General features: G+C 34.5%; 2 protein-coding genes across 2 annotated transcripts; one reads left to right on the forward strand and one right to left on the reverse strand.

Moving 5' to 3' along the window:
- Positions 1-1,619: 1,619 nt before the first annotated feature.
- Positions 1,620-8,741, reverse strand: LOC117171139. Its single transcript, XM_033358192.1, has 5 exons — positions 8,633-8,741; positions 5,817-5,925; positions 4,832-5,006; positions 4,550-4,666; positions 1,620-1,785 (listed from the first exon to the last, which is right to left on the reverse strand). The coding sequence occupies exons 1-4, from the start codon at positions 8,739-8,741 to the stop codon at positions 4,565-4,567; spliced, it is 495 nt and encodes a 164-aa protein (XP_033214083.1). The 3' UTR covers positions 1,620-1,785; positions 4,550-4,564.
- Positions 8,742-14,229: 5,488 nt separating this feature from the next.
- Positions 14,230-21,449, forward strand: LOC117171140. Its single transcript, XM_033358193.1, has 3 exons — positions 14,230-14,672; positions 14,865-15,188; positions 21,122-21,449. Exons 1-3 carry the CDS (start codon positions 14,230-14,232, stop codon positions 21,447-21,449), a joined length of 1,095 nt encoding a protein of 364 aa, XP_033214084.1.
- The last annotated feature ends 1,002 nt before the right edge of the window (positions 21,450-22,451 follow it).

The raw sequence follows: 22,451 nt of genomic DNA on the forward strand, positions 1-22,451 counted from the left end.
CATGACAGAGTCCTGAAATAGATAAAGGCAGGTCTACATCTCATATGTTTTCTCTCTCTCTAAGCCCATTTGAGTTCTCCCCAAAGCGTTATCGGTCCATTTCTATATGTCGATGATCCTAATAGTATTATTACGATTGACCGTCGATTTTTAATCGATAACGAAATATTTCTTGGTGAATCGTAAAATAATCACTTCTCCGATTCACTAGTACCTCTAGCCTATCGTCACCAATCTGCCATTCCTCATTAAGATACACATTTCATACGACTTGAACTACGATTGAAACGCGGCCAACAGTTTCTTGTTTCCTGGGTACCGACTAAGAGTATATGGTTAAAATATGAGATCAAAATATTCATAATTGTGGAAAAAATCCTGTCATTTTTAAATGCATGGGCTAATTTTCAAGTCTGAAGAAGCACCTTAACGTTTTACAACGATATCTCAACAAAAAAAATTGTCAGGATTCTGGTTAAATAAAATTCGAAATTGAAAAGAAATCTTTTTTATTTAAACTTTTAGTTGGCAAATGAATTAACTTATTTATTAGCTTTTTAAGAACACAGTATTTTATATTTATAAAACTTATTTTTAATACTTTAAAAATTTTTAGATGTGATTATAAAATAATTTCGTATAGAAAAGTTTAAAATTGTAAAATGTTTGAAATGGGAATCATATTAACGCAAACTTGTTTTTTATTCTTGTTTAAATTTTCCTATTAAAAGCCGTGATAATCAGTATTTAATAAAATAATGTAGATGCAAGTATAAAATAATTTCGAATATGCAAGTTAAAACTCTGCAATTTCAAAAATTGGAGTTTAAGATTCCAAAAATTGAATTATTTCAAATTCAATAAATATGTCATTGGAATATTTAAAGAATGAGTATTAAATTTTAATAATTTTATATGTAAATTTAAAATAATTAAAAAAAGAATCACTCAAACGTTGAAATGCGAATACGTACTTATATTTAAAACTGAAAAATGGTAGTCACCAAAAATAGTAAATTTAATTTTGGGAAATGATACTATAATTATTAATTTCTTATTTTAATACAAGGATTCTGAAAAATGTTAAGTCTATCACCGCCGCATTCGCTTCCCCTGCGCGCGCGCCAGCGCAGTTATCAGCTACTGATTCTCACGTGTGAATTGAACTAGCTTGACCCCTAGCACGCGTGAATCACCTTATCTTGCAGAGGGCAGTGACAAAAATCTGGCTTACACTTGCCTCGTCTTAGTATTCCTGTCTCTTCTCATTTCATATGATGCTGTGTTAATAAAAATCACTTGCCTATTTAGTGCTTAATTTATAAGGTTTTTTTTAAAGTTTATTATGATAAAGAAAGAATCACAGGGATAGATTTAGAATATAAAATTTTTTATTAAACATGTCATTGAAATAAATCACGCATTTCTTCAATCGGCTACAATATAAATTATAATAAATAAAATTACGATACATACTTGTAAAAAAGGTTTTTCTTATTTTTATTATATTGAAAGAAAGAATCACAGACATAGAACTAGCATCAAAATTTGTTTATTAATTACGTGATTAAAATCCACCACACATTTCTTTTTAATCAATTACAATAATATTTATAATAAAAATAAAATTGACATGACTCTACATCCTAATAATCCTAAGATACACAAAAAGTGAAAAATATCGCTGTTACTCGGTTTGAGCGCTTTTATATGATCTTCTAAACGATTCAAAGTACCCTGGAGTTCCAACAGTCTACTCTGGAGCATGTTTGATATTATCGTGAACTAGAACAAAAATTAAAATATAATTTTTAAAGGATCGGAAAAATATATCAAATAAAAATTTGAAACCTGTAGTTAATCTGTCAGGAATCATACCTGCGAGAAGTATCTAAATATATCACTTTTTTACCAATTAGATTTACATCTTAGCTACCAGTTTCAAATGTTCTTTAAATAAATGAAAAAATCCAGTCAATTAATTTTAGAGCAAGTATAAATGAACAAATCTGATCCCTTCGCATTAAGCCCGATTTCCGATGATAAGTTTTTTCGAATTTGTTCCCAAAAAAAGGCAATGAACAGGACCAGAAAAAAGTTATGAATTAAACTGAGGATTATTTTTTTTTAATTTAAAATTTTATATTCGTTCCGTTTCATTTTTTATTTCTTACCTCCACATACTGTGTTAGGGCGCAGTCCCATAGAGGTAGATTAATAAAATAGTCGAACAGGCACCTTATTAGTCAAAACTATTCCACAATTCTATTAATCTGCCTCCATAGCCCTAGTAAAAATGCCTAATAGGTTATCAATAGAAACTGTGTAAAACCATATAGGATGCAGATAGCTTTCTATGTGGTCTTACGTGATTCTTAAGAACCTTTTCATTTGAATATGGTTTCTAATGGCTTGTATTCGGCAATTATACGGCTACTGGGATCAAATTTAACTTGAATTTATTTTCCTAATAGGCTCTATTAGGAACTGATGTGCTTTTAAAACACGACTGGGAATATTACAAAGTACAAGATGCTTCTCTATGTGGCTCTATGAGGGTTTTAATGGTCAAATTGAATTCTATTTATCAAATAAAAATTCGAAGATCTGCATTGAAAGTGGCCCTAAAAGGAATGTGATAGGTTTTGCTTTCTTACGAATGCCAAAAGTTTAAAATTTCTGTTTTAAGAGGTTTTATTAGGGTTTGTAATTATGAATCGATATTAAATTAATCAGATATTAAAACTAAAAATAATGGTTGATGAAGTTGATCTTTGAAGCACCTTTTAGGTTCTTCTTTCTCGCTGACTGCGCAACTAAAAAATTGCTTCTCTAAGAGGTTCTCTTAGGAATTTGAATGGGGACTCGGATTACAATTAATCGGACATTAAAACACAAAATAATGTTTTCAAAGTGGCTGTACGAGACACTTAAAAGGTACTGCTTTCTAACGAATAAAACAAGTTTAAGATTGCTGTTCTAAGAGGTCCTATTAGGAGTTCTTATGCCAAATCCTAATCACAGCCACTTCACAAGTCACTCCGGAACAGATAAATACCAGTCAGAAAACAAGTAGACATCCACTTAGGTTCCACTCAGGACCCAATAGTTAATGCATTAAAAATTCCAGATAAACACACATTAGAGCCTAGTCAGATCCACATCAGAAGTTCTTACGCTCAAAATAGATGGCAAATAGAAACCGAAAACAAAAAAACCGCTTCGATGCTATTTAAGACCCGATAAGTAATTCGTTGCGAGTACCGAGTACACAACACATCAGATCCTAATCGAAGCCCCTTCACAAGTTACTGCGGACCAGATAAATACCAGTCAAAAACCTAATAGACATCTATTTAGTTGCCACTAAGGACCCAGTAATTAAGGCATTACGAATCCAAATACAAACACATTAGATCCTAATCAGACCCACATTAAAAGTTCCTGCGCACCAAATAGATGGCAATTAGAAACCGAATGGAAAATCCATTTAGATTCCACGTATGAGCCCTTATGTAATGAATTGCGAGTACCGAATCAACAGCACATCCGTTGCTAACCGAAGCCACTTTGCAAGTCACTACGAAACAGATAAAAACCAGATAGAAACTGAATAGAAAAACCATTTAAGATCCACTTAGGAGCCACTAGTTTATGCATTACAAATACCAAATAAACACATATTAGGGCCTGATGAGATCCACATTGAAAGTTCCTCCGCTCCAAATAGATGGAAATTAGAAACCGAATAGAAATCCATTTAGATGCCACTCAGGAGCCGACACGTAATGAAATGCGAGTACCGAATAAACAGCACATCCGATGCTAATCGAAGCTACTTTGCAAATCACTACGAACCAGATAAAAACCACGTAGAAACCGAATAGAAAAACCAATTAAGATCTCTTATGCTTAATTATATTTGAATTTAAAAAGAAAAAATCACCGAGATGCAAACTTTTAAAAATATCATTTTTTCTGAAAAAGTATAAAACATTTGGTGTCTTAAAAATTTGAAAAGAATTTTTCCTAAAGATCGATTTAATTTAAAATTATTTAAGTACGTTGAACAATCATATATAACAAATCGAGCTTCAAAAATCTTTTTTCTTAATTTCTAAAGTATCGGATGAATGCCGTCGCTTGCGGATATTTTAATAAACTGCGTTTGTCTTTAGTTATTAGTAATAAGCTTCTCTAGGCAAATTTAACAATTACTTTAGTTTTAGAATAACTTGCGAAAGGTGTAAAATTTTTAGATTTAACTTTTGCAAAGAAAATGTATTTTACATATGGATTAATATTTTCCTTCTTTGAATCAAAAAATTCTGGTAATAGATTATGGCAATGTGCTAGTTAAACTTTTTTACTATTGTAACATAGCATCACACTTCAGAATTTAAAGCATGATCAATTTTTTAATAATTTAAAAATATTTTCTTTGAATCAACATTGATTTGTAAGTATTTTTTTTCTCAGTGTGTGAGGAACCAAATATAAAAACGATTAGGTTCCACTTAGGATCTGAAAAGTAGTACATTGCGAGTACCTAATACACAACACATCAGATCCTTATCATATTCTGTTCAAAAGTTTCTAGAAACCCGACATCTGATAGAGTACAAATCCCTGCTACCCCTCCTGGTGATTGTGTCTCCGTTCGTTGCTGTAAAAATTAAAACAAAAAATAAAAATTAAAAATCTGAGATTTTTGGTTCTCAAAAACAAAAAATATGCAAAATATTTTTCGATAAAAAATAATGTAAAATATTTTTACGACTTTTCAAAAATTAAAATTGAAAATTATTTTTTTAGATTTCGTAACATTTACCATTATTTTCACATATGATGAAAGCACTGGAGCCTGGGGTTTTAGGTATCCACGCCTTGGTAACATTACAATGTACTCCTCGCCGTTGTCATCCTTTAACAACTTCAACAATGTCTGGCCTAAAGTTGTCCCAAAGATGTCTGCAGGGCTGATCTTAAAGACGACCCAAAAAGCCCTGTAAGAGACATGATTATTTTTTCACGCTAAAAAGTGAAAGACCTCCCTGTGGTCACTAGGACATCAAAAGGAAGTCCTAAAAACGTCTTTATATGTCCTACGACATTGTGAGTATAATGTGAGCCATTAAGAGTATGAAATTCAATGTCGAAACAAAATAATATTACAGGGCTTTAAAAAAGCAACATTTTTTATACCGACTATTTTTAAATCGTGCGTTGCTTGGCTTAAGTGTTAATTATCGTTGGTGGGGGGGGGGGGGGGTGAAAATGCTGTAAATATAATAATTTGGCTTTTATCGAAAAAAGTCGTTGAGATAAATTGTTCGTGTTTCCGAGTTCTACGGAACACCATATATAGAATTTTCAAAAGTTGTTATGCTAAAAAAAGTTGTAATGATAACATTGTAAGGGGTTTTATGAATAAATTATTCGTGTTTCAAAGTACTTTGGGCAACCGTAAATAGAATGTCCAAATCTGGAAAAGAATGGTTTCGAAAATTTTGAAAATGTGCTCAGTCATTGATTTTTTATACAAAATGACTGATTAACGAACTCGTTCTTTCTTTTTGGGTCCTAAAAAAGTTTGCCGAAGCAGAATCCAATCTGATCAATCTTTCGAAAGTTATCGTACCTACATAATACTACAGACTACAGACAGATAAACAAACACCTTCAGAAAAATAGTTTTTTTTTCTGACTCAGGGAGTCTCAAAACGTGAAGATTTGATGAAAACCGACCATATCAGATTTTACACAAAACCAATTCAATAATCTTGCCACCCCATTTAAAGTTCATTCAGACACACCGTGTTCCTTTATAATATTCTGAGGAAGGCCGTATGTTGTCCTTAGGAAATCCTTGATAACATCCTGAGGACGTCCATAAGTTGTCCTCAGGACATCCTTTATAACATCCTGAGGACGTCCTTGATAACATCCTACGTATCCACACGTGAACTAGTGGAACTCCTATGCGCATTGAACTTAAACTTTGAACGGAAATCACATAGGATGTCTTTATGGTGTCTTTATGATGACTTTATGATATCTTCATGTAATTTACAAATTTATGATAAAACCGTTTTTCCAGTTTTAGAACAGTTTCGGCCTTACTCTAGAGGATGTTTTTGGTTTCGTTCACATTTTCACAATAAAACTTAGAGAAATCTCATAGCCGAAATATTTCTGAGTTGAACTATAAAAAATAAATCTTAAAAATTAAGTATCAATCAGTTTTTGGGTTGATTTCGAATAATGATAATCTTATACAAGACGCTTCAAAGATGTCCTAGGGACATCCTTACGCCTTTGTCCCCTGGATATCCTTTCAAGACATCCTTAAGACTACGAAATGTCAGACATAGGATCTTTTAAAGACATCCTTAAGCCACACAGATAAGATCTTTAAGATATACTTTATAGGACTAGATTAGAACACCTTTATTACGACCTCATGACGTCTTTTTGTAAAAGCCTAAAGACGTCCAAAAAAGACGTCTTTAGGACGACTCTAAGCGAAGTGTGCACAGTGGTTAATGAATCTGAAATACAGAACGGACGCGGCATTGCAGGAGATAACCTTGATAACCCCGACGAGCTACTATCACTTAAAGCCGGAGACAAAGATATGAAAGTGAATGACGAAATCATGGAAGAGCAAAAAGCTTCGAAAATATTAGAAGATACAGATTTACGAGCTCGGCGCTTTATCACTCAAGGTGAAATGATGCGGTATGTACCCTTATTCAGGACCGATGGTTGAGAGATTTATGGACACTAATTTTTATGCTGACACAAAGCGACACAAATAATCCATAGTAGCTGATATAGCTTACGCGACCCATGGGGAAGCGAGAGAGGGAACGGCTCATGAAACGTGGAACAGTAAAAGACATTATAAAATAAAATACAGAAAGAATTAGCGCAAAGACAATTTGTTGATCTCGCAATAGGTAAACTCAACTTATTTCAGAGAGTAATTTACATTGCTCACAATGCTAGCGGATTTGATTCACAATTTATTCTTGGAAATCTTGTAGAGAAACAGATAACAAAACCAGAATTTTTCTGTAACTTTCAAAAGGAATGTTAGACTAATGTAAAATGAACATGACAATTTTACGTAAAGGTTGCATAATTTTTATAAATCTTTTCTTAAAATGCGGAAATGTATGTCCTTTTAAGGAGGCTAGTACAACAGCATCAGTTTGTTTTAAAGTATTTCATAAAAACGATCTACCCTCCTGGATGTCCAAAGATTCAAAAAGATAGAAACGTGTAGATAGAAAAAGATAGAGATATTCAATCCTTCCCAAATGCACACTTTTCATCCCACAAACTCTATCTTCTTCTTTCCCCGCCCTATCCGTCGCGAACTCTGCAAAGGTGTCTACTGACCCTCCAGTTATAGACGGTGCAAATGATAAAACTTGTGTCCGACTTTTACAGTCAGCCAGCTACTCGGTACCTGCCGATACTAAGTCAGGGACGTACGTTAATTAGCACGCACCTCGCTGAGGATAGAAGTGGATAAGCAAAAGATTTGTTTGGATAGAACGACTTGGATTCAAGATGATAGGACTATCTCATACATAAAAAAAGATAGAAATGGATTCACTTGGATAAGAAAATAGGTATTCAAAAAGGTAGACAAAATTTTGGTTTGCCCAACGAATAGAAAAGGATAGACGTAAATAAGTGGAGGATTTATTCATATAGACAGACAGGGATACAAGAAGATAGGGCTATGTTATATTTAAAAAAGGCTAGAAATGGATTTACTTGCATAGGTAAATAGGGATTAAATAAGAGAGACGAAATTTAAGATTGCCCAACGGATAGAAAATGATAGAGGTGGATAAGCTGTGGATTCATTCAGATAGAAAGCCTGAGATTCAAGAAGATAGGGCTATCTTATATTCAGAAAAGATAGAAATGGATTCATATGGACAGGAAAATAGGGATTAAAAAGGATAGACGAAATTTAAGGTTGCCCAACGAATAGAAAAGGATAGAGGTGAACAAGTGAAGGATTTATTTCGATAGAAAGACTGGGATGCAAGAAGATAGAGCTATTTTATATTTCAGAAAAAATACAAATTGATTCACTTGGATAGGAAAGTAGGGATTAAAAAAGATAGACGAAACTTAAGATTGAGGAGAGGATAGAAAAGGATAGAGGTGGATAAGTTTTGGATTTATTTAGATAAAATGACTGGGATTCAAAAAGATAAGGTTATCTCGGATTTTAGAAAAGATAGAAAAAGATTCAATGAGATAAGAAGATAGGGATTGGAAAAGAAAGACAAGATTTTGGATTGCTTAACGGATAGAAAAAGATAGGCGTGGATAAGCTAAGGATTCATTTGGAAAGAAAAACATAGAATAGGGACCGGGAGTGGATAGAAAAGGATACATGTGGACAAGTGGCGGATAGATATTGATAGGAAGATTGGAATTCTAAAGGATAGTGGTGATTGTAGTTTGAAAGAAAGATAGAAAGTGATTTAAGGGATAGACCTGGAAACAAGATAGATACATCGGTTCTCTCCATTTCAATTTTGAAGATAGAAAATGATTCAAACGGATAGAATCTATCCATTTACTTCCAGCAGGGTAATACCCTCGAAAATAGGCGTTCTTCCACTCGGTGGATATCGATTAAGAGATAAGCAGTCGTTTAAAGCAATCGAGTTGCTTCTATGGAAAGAAAAAGAGCTTGGTGTTGACATTTCACATGCTGGGAGGGGAAAGGAGATAATGATATACACTAAACTGCTAGTCGATGGTTATTACGAATCAAGCGATAGGAAAAAATAGTTTGTCTTACAGTTTCATGGATGCTATTGGCATGGTTGTTTAAAATGTTTTAACATTAACCGAGACGTTGAAGATTTATCAAGGGATTCTATGGATAAGAGAGACGAGCGCACCGAAGCCATCTTTAAAAGAATTAGTGCGTGCAGGTATGAAATGGAAGAAATTTGGGAGCGTGAATATGAAAAATTGAAAGAAACGAGCGCTGAACTACAGGCATTTCTCCGTTCTTCTTACCCACTTCTTGAACACCCACCTCTAGATCCAAGAGATGCTATTTTCGGTGCTCGTGCCAAGAGCGTGTTATCTTCGTATGAGATAAAGGGTATGAAAAAACTGCATTATGAAGATGTTTGTTCCCTATACCCTTATATTCTAAAAGTAGGAATATTTCCAATCAGGCATCCTGTTGTACATTTGGGTAATAAATGCCGTGTAATCACAGGTGAGAATGAATGTGAACTGAAAAATGTAGAAGGTCTAGTAAACTGGACGATTCTTCCCCCGAGGAATCTTTACTTTCCAGTTTTGCCGATTCGTATGCATGACCGTCTTCTCTTTGCTCTATGTAGAACTTTCTGCAAAGAGCTAAGACAAGATGATTGTCTGCACAAGTGGTCTCTTTGCAGAGTACGTGAACATGTTTCTCAAAATCAAACAAGAGGCTAGTGGTTGGCCGAGTAACTGCAAAGATAATGAATTCGTTAAAGTTCCATATCTCGATATGTATGAGCAAGTAGAAGGCATACGGTTAGAAAGAGAGAAGATATTCTCAAACCCCGAACTTCGATCGGTGGCCAAATTTTGTTTAAACTCTTTCTGGGGCAAGTTTGGGCAGCGAGAAAACCTACCCAAAACTAATATTGTTAATATACGCGAAAGACTTATGGAACTTTTGACCACCCCAGAAATCGATGTTTGTGGTATACTTTCTGTCAACGACAGCATTCTGTATGTTTCTTGAACACCTGCCGTCTAAACTATAATTCCGACTTCTACGACGAATTTAGTAATTGCGGCCTATACAACTGCCCAAGCTCGACTGAAATTGTATTTTTAGCTAGAGCAGGTGGTTTTCTCGGTGACATGACTGATGAACTTGATGTTTACGGAAAAGGAAGCTTTATAAAAGCTTTTGTTTCAGGAGTCCGAAAGTTTTACGCGTACATTGTACAAAAATCTGATGGAACGGAGGAGGAGGTATGTAAGGTGAAGGGCATCACGTTAAAATATTCTACCGATAAAAAGATGAGTTACAATCCATTCAAGTCTTTGGTTTTGAGTGAGCAGGAGGAGCCTAACACAGTATCTTTTGATATTATTCGTCAAACACCTTTCCACCAGGTAGTCACGCGACGCGTCACAAAAGTTTGTAAACCCGTTGATATTAAAAGACGTCGCGATGGTAGTCATGGTGCACTTCCCTGCGGATATAAAAACTAGGAAAAATTGTATGTAACAGAACATATATCAATTTATTTAACAGTACATTGATATTTTAGTATATCATGCGCAGCTTTGTAAACATGTTGATTGTCGTATGAGAAAAAATCAATAGTGCAAACGCTATTGTTTTACAAAAAATACTAGAGTCCAAAATTTGGGACTACGGGCCCAAATTAATCCTCAATGGGTCCTAACTTATGCGAGGGGTAAAAATGGGTTTTATAGTTTTCTTTATGTATTTTTTATGACGATAAGGTGGCACAACACCATATGCAACAAAAAAAGGGCAAAGGAAATATCGCGCCGCGTTCGATCGATGATATTTCAGGAGCCTTAAATGAGCCTGAAATTATGCAAGAGAAACAAAAATAAAATAATTATTTTTGTAAATTTGTTTAAACGATATTTGTTTAATCAATTTTTTTAAATTCAAATATCATATTTATAGAGCCCTAAGTGAGACTTGACATTGGGTAAAGGAAGAAATTTGTTAAATTCATTTTTACTAGAATTATTTAGGCAAAAATGGTTTTAGCCGTTTTCTTATATTTTTATTACCATATTCCCAGATCCCCAAATGAGCCCTAAATTATTCTATAAAGTGAATTTTCCGTGAAATCATCTTTAGTGCGTTCTACAGCAATGTGCGGCCAGCTTAACGTTAAGCTAGTGCAAATACTATTTTTTACAAAAAATAAGAGCCTAAAATTTGGGACCACGGGCCTAAATTAGCCCTAAATGAGCCCTGAATTATGATATTGGCTACAACTCTATAGCTTGATAGTGTTGTACCAGCTTGACATACATGGATCCTTATTGCTGTGATAAGGGAAAACTTTACGGTGGCGGCATGCACCCCCCATAAAACATCCCAAATCTTTTTTGAGCCAAAGGCGTAAGCTTCTTTCCTTGCAAAGGGCTCTCCCCTTTTTGAGTAAAAATATTCAGGATGAGCTTTGAGTGCTAGTAGGACGGGAGTCCTTTACAAGGGCGACAAGTTTACGCCTTTTGCTCAGAAAAAACTTGGCGTGGTTTACGTGGGCAGTCTGCCACCACCGTAAAGTTTTCCTTAATCACAGCAATAAGGATCCAATAAATTTTAACAAACAAAAAACAAATTATTAATAAACAAAGTATAAGTAATCGTAATACCTGTTGAGTGAACGCGCCTTTAGGGCACCCCAGGCGATACACTACTGGCCTGAAGCCAGGCACTATGGGCAAGGCACGGGCAGTGGGAAGCGGGACGCCTTTACCGATGGCAAAACATGCATTCACGCTCTCTCCCGTTATGTTATACACTGTGACGAATGTCTTTTGATTATTCTGTCCAACCCAAAACCCTCAATAAACTCGACATGGTGTCAGAAGTGCGCGTTCAAATTCACGCGGTCACCGTTAATAATGCCAATGAACAAGCACCCAATGAATTCGATTTCTCGAAACCGTAAACGTGGCCTACTTGGATTAAACGATTACAACGTTATGTTTCGGTCGCGAACCTTTCTGATTAAACGAACAGTGAAAAATTGACCTATTATGTTATACAGTGGGTAAGAAATCAGAAGACATTCTCGCGCAGATCTATCCTCAGTTTCCCGAATACGCCTCTTTCCAAAATTACAAAGGAAAATTCGACGCATATTTTTCTCCAAAAACCAACCTCGTTTTTGATAGATTCAAATGTAACTTCAGAACGCAACAGGAAGGCGAATCAGTGGATTCTTTCGTCACTTCTCTATACTCACTAGCAGGAACATGTGAGTACGGCGATCTCAAAGACATGTTAATTCGTGACAGAATAGTAATTGGTGTTCGGGACACTAGGACGTCTGAGAGATTGCAACTCACGCCCGAATAACCTTCGGACAGACTATCATAATAGTTCGACAAGCGGAAATGCAATCGAAGCAGAACAAAGAGCTGCGCTCCGTTTCCGAGGCTCGTGATGAGGTCAACAAAATTTCAAACAAATATAGACGTTTTAGCCAACAATCCAAACAAAGTGCTCGATCTCAAGAGGGCGACGAAAAGTGTTATAGATGTGGTCTACCAAAGCACGCCTAAAGACAGAAATGCCCAGCTGCAACGTCGATTTGCCGAAATTGCAAGAAAATCGGTCATTGAGACCGAGCTTGCAGATATAAGGTCCATTGTATACAAGAGCATGAAGAAGATGAGATTGATGTCGACGACAGTCATTTCCTTGGATCGATTACATCAGTTAAGAAAACGACAAACCCGAGACGGTGCCGCCAGAGATAATTCGCGAGCGACAACGACGAAATGGAAGCAGCGTATCTCAGGTCAATTGGTTGTAAGTCAAAAACCGACTCCATTTTTTCTGTAGATATTGATGTATTAAACTTTTCTAAAAAAAAAACTTTCGATATGGACACAGGAGCTGATGTTAGTTGTATTCCTCCTAAATTAATTTCAATTAGTTTTAAAAATATTATTAAAACTCCAGATAAAATAATTTTCGGTCCAGACGGTAGAAAACTACCTGTTAAAGGCTATGTTGACCTTTGTTTAAGATTAGGCCTGAAAACAAAAAACATAGATTTTATATTATTAAGGGCTTGGATAGAAATTTACTTGGTAAATACGAAGTTTATGATTTCGATTTAATAAAGACTACCAACAATGCACGAACCGACCCGTTGTCGAAAGTAGACCCCATAAAAGAATATCCTTCAGTTTTTAAAGGTTTAGGTCGTTTTAAAAGAGAATTAAAAATTGAACTAAAAGAAAATGCTGAGACTTTCTCCCTTTCCGTACCAAGAAGTGTAGCGATTCCAATACTTCCCATTCTAGAAAAAGAAATAGAGTGACTAGAAGAATTAGACAACATTAAACCCGTCGATTTTCATACGGAATGGTGTAGCCCAATTGTTTGCGCACCAAAATTATACAAAGACGGCACCAAGGGCATCCGTCTCTGCTGCGACTACGATGTGCTCAATAGTAATGTAAAACGAGCAGTACATCCTATACCAAAGGTGGACCTATTGCTATCAAGGTTAAATAATTCTAAAATATTTTCGCGCCTTGATGCCCACTCCGGTTTTCACCAAATCAAATTGGTCGAAGAAAGCCAACCATTAATAACGTTCATAACCCCCTTCGGTCGATTCATGTTTAAACGTGTCCCTTTTGGAGTTAATTGCGCGACAGATTATTTTACAAAAAATGTGCTCAGAGGTGCTATCGGGCATACCCAACGTGAGCATTCTCATAGATGACGTGCTAATTCACACCGAGAGTATAGAAGAGCATGATAAAACGTTGAGAACAGTCTTAAAACGATTCAAAAAAGAGGAAATAACGCTAAACAAAGACAAATGTGTTTTCGGAGCAGAAAAGATCAAATTTTTGGGTCACCAGACTTCGAAGCATGACGTTGAATTATTACCAGAATGCGTCGCGGTCATAGTAAATTTCCCACAATCAAAAGATAAAGAAACATTGATGCAATTTCTTGGGGCCGTCAATTACGCAGGCCAATACATACCGAATAAGTCGCACGTCTTAGAGCCCCTTAATTCCTTATTGAAAAATACCGTTAATTTAATTTGGCTTGACAAACAAGAACGTTTATTCAATGAAATTAAATCATTGTTACAGATGGCACTGGTTTTAGCTCACTTTGATTTCTCTAAGAAAATCGTGGTGCAGGTAGATGCGTCCAGCTTTGGTCTAGGAGGTGCTCTCATTCAGGAAGGCGACAGCGGCACTCGCGAAGTTGTCGCTTACGCCTCAAGGACACTAACCCCTACCTAAAAAAGGTACAGCGAAATAGAAAAAGAGTCTCTAGCTCTAGTTTTCGCTTCGGAAAGATTCAACGACTATGTAACCGGTATCGAAATAACGCTTGAAACGGATCATAAACCCTTACTCCAAATATTGAAAACAAAACCTCTGGATGAACTCACTCCCAGGTTACAAAGAATGAGAATGAGGCTTATGCGCTATAATTACAAAGTGGTTTATGTTCCGGGCAAACAATTAATTCTAGCGGACTCGTTATCAAGAAATCCGGTGGATTCAATGACCGAGAATCGTGACTTATCCGAACAACTTGACCAATATGTAAATTTGATTATACAAGCCTTACCAGCTTCGAAAGGCATGCTCGAAAGAATAAGCGATGAACAAGAGTCCGACCACGTTTGTATTCTATTAACGAAATACTGTCTTAACTCGTGGCCGCCTAAGAATCAGCTCACAAATGACTTATTGCCGTACTATCAGTTGAAAGATAATATATCATATATCAAAGGATTTTTACTTTATAATGCCAGATTGATAATTCCCCACCACTTCAATCAGAGATTTTGGCCAAGCTCCACGAAGACCATTTCGGTATTAGTAAAACTCGCGACCGAGCGAAACAATCGGTTTGGTGACTGGGTTTGAGCTCACAGTTAAAAAAATTTAGTAGAAAACTTCCCAAATTGTATTCAAGAAAGAAAAAATGCGACAGAACCGTTTGTTAAGGAAAATTTTCCAGATAGGCCCTGGCAAAAAATTGGCATGGACATGTGTGAATGCGAAAAATGGCTTTTAATAATAACTGATTATTATTCTAGATTAATCGAAATCGTTCCTCTGAACTCATTAACAGGGGTAGAAATTATCGCACAATGTAAAGAAATCTTTGCCAGACACGGTATCCCAGAAACAATCAGAAGTGATTGTGCATCACAATTATCTACAGAATTCGAACAATTTGCAAAAGATTTTTATTTTCAGCTCAAAACCAGTTCACCGAAATATTCGAAAAGCAACGGCCAGGCAAAATCAGCTGAAAAAATCGCGAAAGACATAATAAAAAAATGCGAAGATATTAGCTTAGGATTACTAGCTTATCGTACTACACCTCTTGAAAACAGTTATTCTCCAGCCGAACTAACGTACTCGTAGAAAATCCGATCTCGTATTCCAACATTACCTAACCAACTTGGTACATTCTCAAGACACAACGAAATAACAATTAAAGAAAAAAGTAGAAAAGACCGACAGGAATATGATTATAATAACAGACATCGCTCAAAAAAATTATCCGAATTAAAAATAAATGATACAGTATGGGTCATCGACATGCGTATATACGGGAAAATAATAAAGATCCACGAGAGTCCGAATTCATTTATAATTAAGACTGAGAAAGGCAGCACCATCAGGCGTAACAGGAGGTATTTAATACCTGCACCTTTCAAAACCTACGTGATAGAAAAAAATAATAATATACCATTCCTTCCGATCAAGGTACCACAAAACTACTACGTCAATCCCCCAGCGGATAGATTGTAAATGTTATTCGAAACATTATAGACAACCACGAACCACTAATAGAAGAGGTAATCAACAACGAACATGAGCAAATCGAAAATGCTCCGATGCCAGAGCAGAGGCCAGGTTGCGCGCGAAGCCACCAATTAGACTTAAGGATTATATTTATAACCTCGCATAATGTACACACATGTATCTTAAAATAAAATAGGGAGGATGTTAAGTGAACGCGCCTTTAGGGCACCCCCAGACAATACACTACTGGCCGGAAGCCAGGCACTATGGACAAGGTACGGGCAGTAGGAAGCGGGATGCCTTTACCGGTGGCAAAACACGCGTTCAGGCTCTCTCCCGTTATGTTATACACTGTACCGAATGTCTGTTGATTATTCTGTCCAACCCGAAACCCTCAATAAACTCGATAATATCATTTAGAAGACATTTTATTATTTGATTTTTATGAAAATTATTTAGCTTTATTACAAGTCCCTGCGATTATTAGAAGTTGGCAAAGAGACCTAGTGTATTATTGTTCATAACACAAAGAGTTATTTTTTGATTTTAAACTACCTGACGCTCATTTTTTAATCATAACTTCATTTATCCATGTACAAATTTACAGAAGATTTTATTTAAATGATTTTAATGTACAGCACGTAAAAGTGTGTACATTCAGAAAAGCTCATTAACTTGTTAAATATAAACATTGAAATAAATTTTCTTTACGAAAGTTGAAGTAGACCCAAAAAGGAGTATCTTTTATCTCTAGAAATTTCTTGATGAAATTTCTTCCTACAAGGAAAACAACCTTTCTATTCTTGCTCTAAATTACTTTATTTCTTTAATCGATGTTTTCTTGAAATCGATTACTTTTATCCAAACATGTTCTCTTGTATAAAAATTTTCCTCTGTGAGCAGTCCAACTGCTTAAGTTTACTGCTTTCATTTTCAGGTCCGTTTTTCAGGAACACATACCATTTTCAATTAGATGTCAAAATCCTTATTGTAGTGAGTTCATCTGCAGATATATTAAGAAGTGCAGACCCTTGGCCATACTACCATTGGAGTATGACGATTAGGTCAATTAAGAAGTGTGCTTATCTGAGACCTTAAAAGCAGTATCTATTGTATTTAAAATCCCTTTGTACTCATTAGTAGATTCTCTATAAATTTCTCTAATTTAGAAGGCTTGAAATGTAGGGCGACTCCCGACTCATGATTCACGACTCGTAAAATGAATGAACCCTCCCCAGCTATGGATCACCATTTTTGTTCTAGAGTTCCACATGGAAAAAGTAAAAAAAAGCAGAATACGTTAGCTAGAGTAAATGCTAAATACTATTCTGGATACACTTTAAAACAATCTAATAATTACTTTCGAAGTGAGTGCAAGATTAAAAAATTGTTTAATTCCAATGAAATATGCGTATCTTATTTCAATAAAGGATACAAATGATGAACAATGTAAAAAAATGTTTTATAAGAAAATTTGTATTTCTGAAAATTTTTTTGGAACTTGCATAAGAAAAAATATCAGATAATTATTTAATTTAGAGAAACTTCTAGCGATCAAGTTATTCCGTATCGTCTGAAAATGTGGAGGCACAAGAAGGGGTCGTACCTTAATTACGTAAGGGATTAGAGGCCCTCTTCACCCCTTCCCCCTCTCTAACTGAAATTTTCAACACAAAAGTGTAATCGAAATTTAAACCAGAAGAGATGAAATTTCATTTAAAAAATTATATTTAAAAAAATATTTTCAAAAATAAAAGATGAAAATTTCTTATTTGTGCACATAAATTATTTATAACAAGGGAAAATCTTAAATTTCTACAATAGTGTGTGGTGTAATAAGTTTAATAAACTAATACGATAAATATGAGGTGAGAAAGAAATTTTTTCTGCAAAAAAGATAAAAATTTTGCATTTCTTAAGTTAAGTTATTTATAACAAAGTTACATAATATGATTTTTTTATAACAATTATGAATAACACTTGTTAACAATAATTTTTATTTTAGTGAATTAGTACAGATCCTTTCCTACAATTAAGACAGCAAAATATGTTTTCTCGCAAGTAAATGTTAATTTTTTTATTTTTAATATTTATTTTTATATAGGAAAATTGTAGATCATTTTTGGTTGAATAACTTTCGTCTTTTCATTTTTTGCCTCTCATGCCGTTTTTTCAAACAATTAATTCTTTTTATTTTTAATCTTATTTTTAGCGATTAAAAGAAAATTACTGATGCCGTCCGAGGCGAGAAATACCTACTTGAATCACTTTGACTACTACATATTTTTTAAATTGTATGAAATTTGAATGTATAATAAGTGAATATTAGATCAGTCCATGGCAAGACTCATAAGCTCATATGATAATCACAGAGTCGATTTTATAATTGTATATTCATGTAAATCAGAATTTTTATAATTCGGAAACGCATTAGCATTGAAAATTTTCCTTTCGGTTCCCTTGTAATGTGCATACTTAAGTTTGGGCTTAGATGGAATAAAATTTAAAAAATTTTTAATAGCAGAGTTTTGGAAAAATCGTGACTGTTGTTTTTGTTTACTAATCTGCATAATGTGTCTAATTTTTAAAATGTTGCAGGTTTTTTATTTGAGTTTATATAGGAAAAATTAGTTTTTTGGTACAGTTCTCAACATTGAAAAGAATATAGAAGCTCTAAAAATTATGAATATTTTTCGTTAGCATATACCAAATTCTTACCTTTAGAATGAACATCCAAAAAAGTACAAAATTCAGCACTTCGTCATTTTTAACAAATTACTCTTATCAATTTTCTTGAAAGTATATCTTGAATATAAGAAGGTTTTCCGAGGCTGAAAAATATTATTAATAAACCTTCTAGACATAATAAAATGATAGGATAACATAAAAGATAACATAAAAATAAAGTTTAGTCCCATGCATTCGGTACAGTGTTTCCCCTTATTATTCAAAGAAGTGAGGTCAGCTGACGATCAAGTGAAAATGCCTAATTGAATTAGTATTAAATTCTTTTAACTCAAAGTTACTACAGAATATACCTATCTTTTTACCTTTCTGTTTCATGTATTCTACGGTTATAATTGGCAAAATAAATGTTTCATTGGAATAAAATTACATACTAATATAGTGAAGTTAAATCTTTGAAAAAATCGAAACATAGTTGTGTTTGTTACCAAATTAATCAGTAATGGATAGATCAGTATAACATGAATTCATATTTCGACTTTAGCTATGCAATTAAGAACGCTTTTTAGCATTAGCGCGTCAGAGTGACAAAAGAACGATCCCGCGAGCTGTATTTTGTGCTAGCGTACATCTGTCGCTTTCTTTAGAAAATCCGAGACGAGAAACGAAGAATATTACCACGAAACGAGGCAAAACGCGACGAGAAATACCGTACTCGTCTTTTCTAAAAAGAATTAATAACAAATCATTAGCTCCTTTTTTGCTGAACAATTTTGGTCTATTCATTTTCTTCGTCCCTTGTGCCGTTTTAAAAAAATTTAATTTTTTTACATTTTAATGATGTTTTTGAAAAATAAAACAATCACTGCGTATCCTATAAAAAAGTTATTAATTCTAAAATTCTAGATACTTTTTCGATACGGGAACCAATTCCGAAACCGTGGTAAAAAGCAGTTAGAAAATGACTTTTTCTAGCTGCTGGGCTTGCGCTCTTTGAGTAAGATTACTTTTTCTTGCTGTTGCGCTTGCGCATTTCGAGTCAGAATTCCTTGCCAGGTCCGTCGGAATCATAACCTCACTTCATTTTGATTTGACGCTTCAGAGAATGATTGTGAGTTGTGAATAGTTATTGGACATACTCGAAGTGATAGCTTACCGTAAATTACTCATAAATTACCATAACTTGCTGATAAATTACCGAAAATTTCCGAAAATGTTGGAAACTTGTAGAAATCTGAAACTATCGGTAATTTGATCATTTTTCATAAATTTCTGAAATTTTTTGAAATTTAGCCAATTTTTCATAAATTTTAGGACATTTTTGAAATTTATCAAATTTTCAGAAACTTTTGAAATTCATCACATTTTCAGAAATCTTTGAATTTCTTCCAAAAAGCTTCGGATACACTAAATTTCTATACGTTTTCGGTAATTTACAGATTTACAAAAAATTTCCGTAATGTTTAGGTAATGTTTGTAATTTTACCATAAACTCCCAAAAATTATCATACATTTCCAAAAAATTGGTTTTTATTGTTTCTCAAATCGAAAATTTCCCGCCTTTGTTAGAAATAATATCGTGTGCTACAGGAGCTAAAAGTAGGCAGTTGAAACTCTTGTGAAGTTTACAGTACTTGCCATCGGATCATCTTCGGGTCGTTTCCGACTCGCCTCCAAGTCGCCTACGACTCGCCTACAACTCCCCTTCGACTCGTCTCTGGCTCGTATAGCTAACTATAACTAACCCGGTAATAAGCGTAGAATAGAGAAAAATTAATATTTTCAGATTTGAGCGCAAAAATGAAGATAATTCTATTATTTTGAATGCGCGATTTTTCCATCTGTCTAAAATGTCACCATAAGAATAAGATACCTCCGAAACTTATTTACTTCTATTTCCATAGCGACATAGGACTCTTGAGGAAATCAGAGCTGGCGGGAATCGAACAGGGGTATCCGGGTCGGCGGAGATTAGATTTCACGTGCGGCATTTAAATTTGTAAGCGAAGCGCGCGATGAGAATGTGCGCGCGACGCGGGCAGTTTTTTTAAATTTCAAAATATTTCCAAGACTACGCAAAAAATTCAAAAAATTTTTAGAAGATTTTACAACAATTCACAATAATTTAAATGATTTGACAAAAATTTCAAAAAAATTCGGAAGATTTCCAAGATTACGCAAAGATTTCGAAAAATTCAGAAGGATTCTAAACTACTCCAAAAAGATTTCAGAAAATTTGAAAACATTTGTAAGTATTTCAAAATATTCTTAATCATTTCATGAAAAAGTATCACTAATCTATATACATCCTAATTTGGAAAATATATAACGTGTCGTTTATTTCAAAAAATTGATATTTTTAAAAATTTTCAACAAATTATGCAAGGATTCAAAATAAAAAGGTCTGCAGAATAAACTAGTACTTTAGAAAAAATGATTATTAATGACTATATCTCTTAGCGAGTAACAATTTGCTCGGAACTTAAACATTGTTTTTTATTTTGATACATTTTTTCAAATGTTGAAATTCCTGAATACTTTTTTTTACAATATTTATTACAACTTTGTAATTTATTTGTCGTTTGATCACGATGAATGATAAATATAAATTTTTTTCTACTTCAAATTTTATTCCCGGTTCGCATTTGTATTCCCGGATAATTTGCCGTTTTTATATTAATTCTCATCTATATCTAATTTTTATGGGCTAGTAGACACGTTTTCTATAGCTTATAAAACGCAAGTTTATATTATGAATTCTAATTTTTTTAATGCAGATTCCACGTGAAGCTGCAGTGAAACAAGAAGAATTGATTTAAGTTATTTACAAATTTAAAAGCTGTTTAAATAACAGGAAATTGCCAGAATATAGAGACAGATTCTATGTAGATGTCAGCAGAGAGTTGAACAACAAATGTTCAGCTGATAACGGTTATGCCCGAATCAGTCATAATCGTAACGGATTGCGTACAGAAGTATTCCAAGAATTGTCAATTTCAGACGCTCAAGTAGAAAGTAGAACAAAAAGTTCAAACTCAAGTTTGGTTAAGGATAGTGTCTCCCATAGTAGCTTTTATCACAATTATGAGCCAGCAGAATCTTCTCACGATGAAAAATCTGCGTTTCCCACTCCACCAGCAAATGATAAAGGGAAATTTAATTTTTGCATACCTACGAAATGAGCTCTGGCAGAGAATAAAACAAGCTGCCTATACTTTCGGAGATGGCCGCGAATATCAGGTGCCTTGGGTGTGAACAGACGTAATCGCTGATGAATTTTGGAGACAGGATAGAATGGCGTGTGAATTTTCGTACAAAAACAACTAAACTAATTCAGAGTCAGCTTTCTTAAGAATCAGCGGCAAATGCAGAAGACAAAACTGCAATTACACATTTTTGGGCGTAGTTTATAAAGAACCACTTAATGGTGCAGATGCCTGGGTGGCAGTGCAAACCAGGGACACATGAAGTAAAGGACATGGAAATATGAAGCGACAACTGCGGAATGAAAAGCGTCAGGTGGTCGGACAGCAAGTTTTTCGTGAAGGAGCAGCCAATTTAAGAAGAAAACTTACCGTTCAAAATATGGCTTTGCATGACGTGGAGCCAGAAATCCTTTACGGGAATGAAGTTCTAAGAAAAGTAGATCAAGAGTGTATGGATAGGGAAATTGGCATTAATCTCAACGATGGCAAATATTCTGTTCTCATCCTTGAAAAACTAAAGCATAGATCTCGCTATGCAGGTAAAATGAAGAAGATTAGTCGGGAGCCATTTATTCTGATCTACATCTTGCCAGAACAAGTTTATATTCTTAAAGAGTACTCCTGTATATTTAAAAATGACGTCTCACTGTGTATTGATAGTACAGCCAGTATTGTTATTCTGTTGAAAGTGGATGAAAATGTGAAATTGCCGAATATTTTCCGCTTTGAAATAGTCATTAATTTGTTTAATGTGATTGTGTCCCAGTAAGAAGGTTCGAATTGATTACCATGGAAACGTTTCCATTAGTTTTCTATCGTATATTTGAATATATCATTTCAATGCTTAAGAACGTCGAAACGTGATAACGAGAGCGATTGGAATGAGTACAGCGCCAGCGAAACGATGTGAATGCGATTAAAGTGTAGTCAACTAAGGGACAAAACGAAACGGAATTGATCAGAATTGTTTTGTGTATA

The sequence above is a fragment of the Belonocnema kinseyi genome, chromosome 4, assembly GCF_010883055.1.
Source record: "Belonocnema kinseyi isolate 2016_QV_RU_SX_M_011 chromosome 4, B_treatae_v1, whole genome shotgun sequence".
Classification (NCBI taxonomy): domain Eukaryota; kingdom Metazoa; phylum Arthropoda; class Insecta; order Hymenoptera; family Cynipidae; genus Belonocnema; species Belonocnema kinseyi.

What these genes read in the sequence shown, in the direction of transcription:
- LOC117171140 (XM_033358193.1), top strand. Translation starts at nt 14,230, where the DNA reads ATGAGGCTTATGCGCTATAATTACAAAGTGGTTTATGTTCCGGGCAAA. An exon ending in GCGACCGAGCGAAACAATCG is followed by an intron (nt 14,673 to 14,864) that starts GTTTGGTGACTG and finishes TTATTATTCTAG; the next exon opens with ATTAATCGAAATCGTTCCTC. An exon ending in TATTCTCCAGCCGAACTAAC is followed by an intron (nt 15,189 to 21,121) that starts GTACTCGTAGAA and finishes TTTAAATAACAG; the next exon opens with GAAATTGCCAGAATATAGAG.
- LOC117171139 (XM_033358192.1), bottom strand. Translation starts at nt 8,741, where the DNA reads ATGTCAACACCAAGCTCTTTTTCTTTCCATAGAAGCAACTCGATTGCT. An exon ending in GAATATTATAAAGGAACACG is followed by an intron (nt 5,007 to 5,816) that starts GTGTGTCTGAAT and finishes TGTCTCTTACAG; the next exon opens with GGCTTTTTGGGTCGTCTTTA. An exon ending in CATCATATGTGAAAATAATG is followed by an intron (nt 4,667 to 4,831) that starts GTAAATGTTACG and finishes TAATTTTTACAG; the next exon opens with CAACGAACGGAGACACAATC.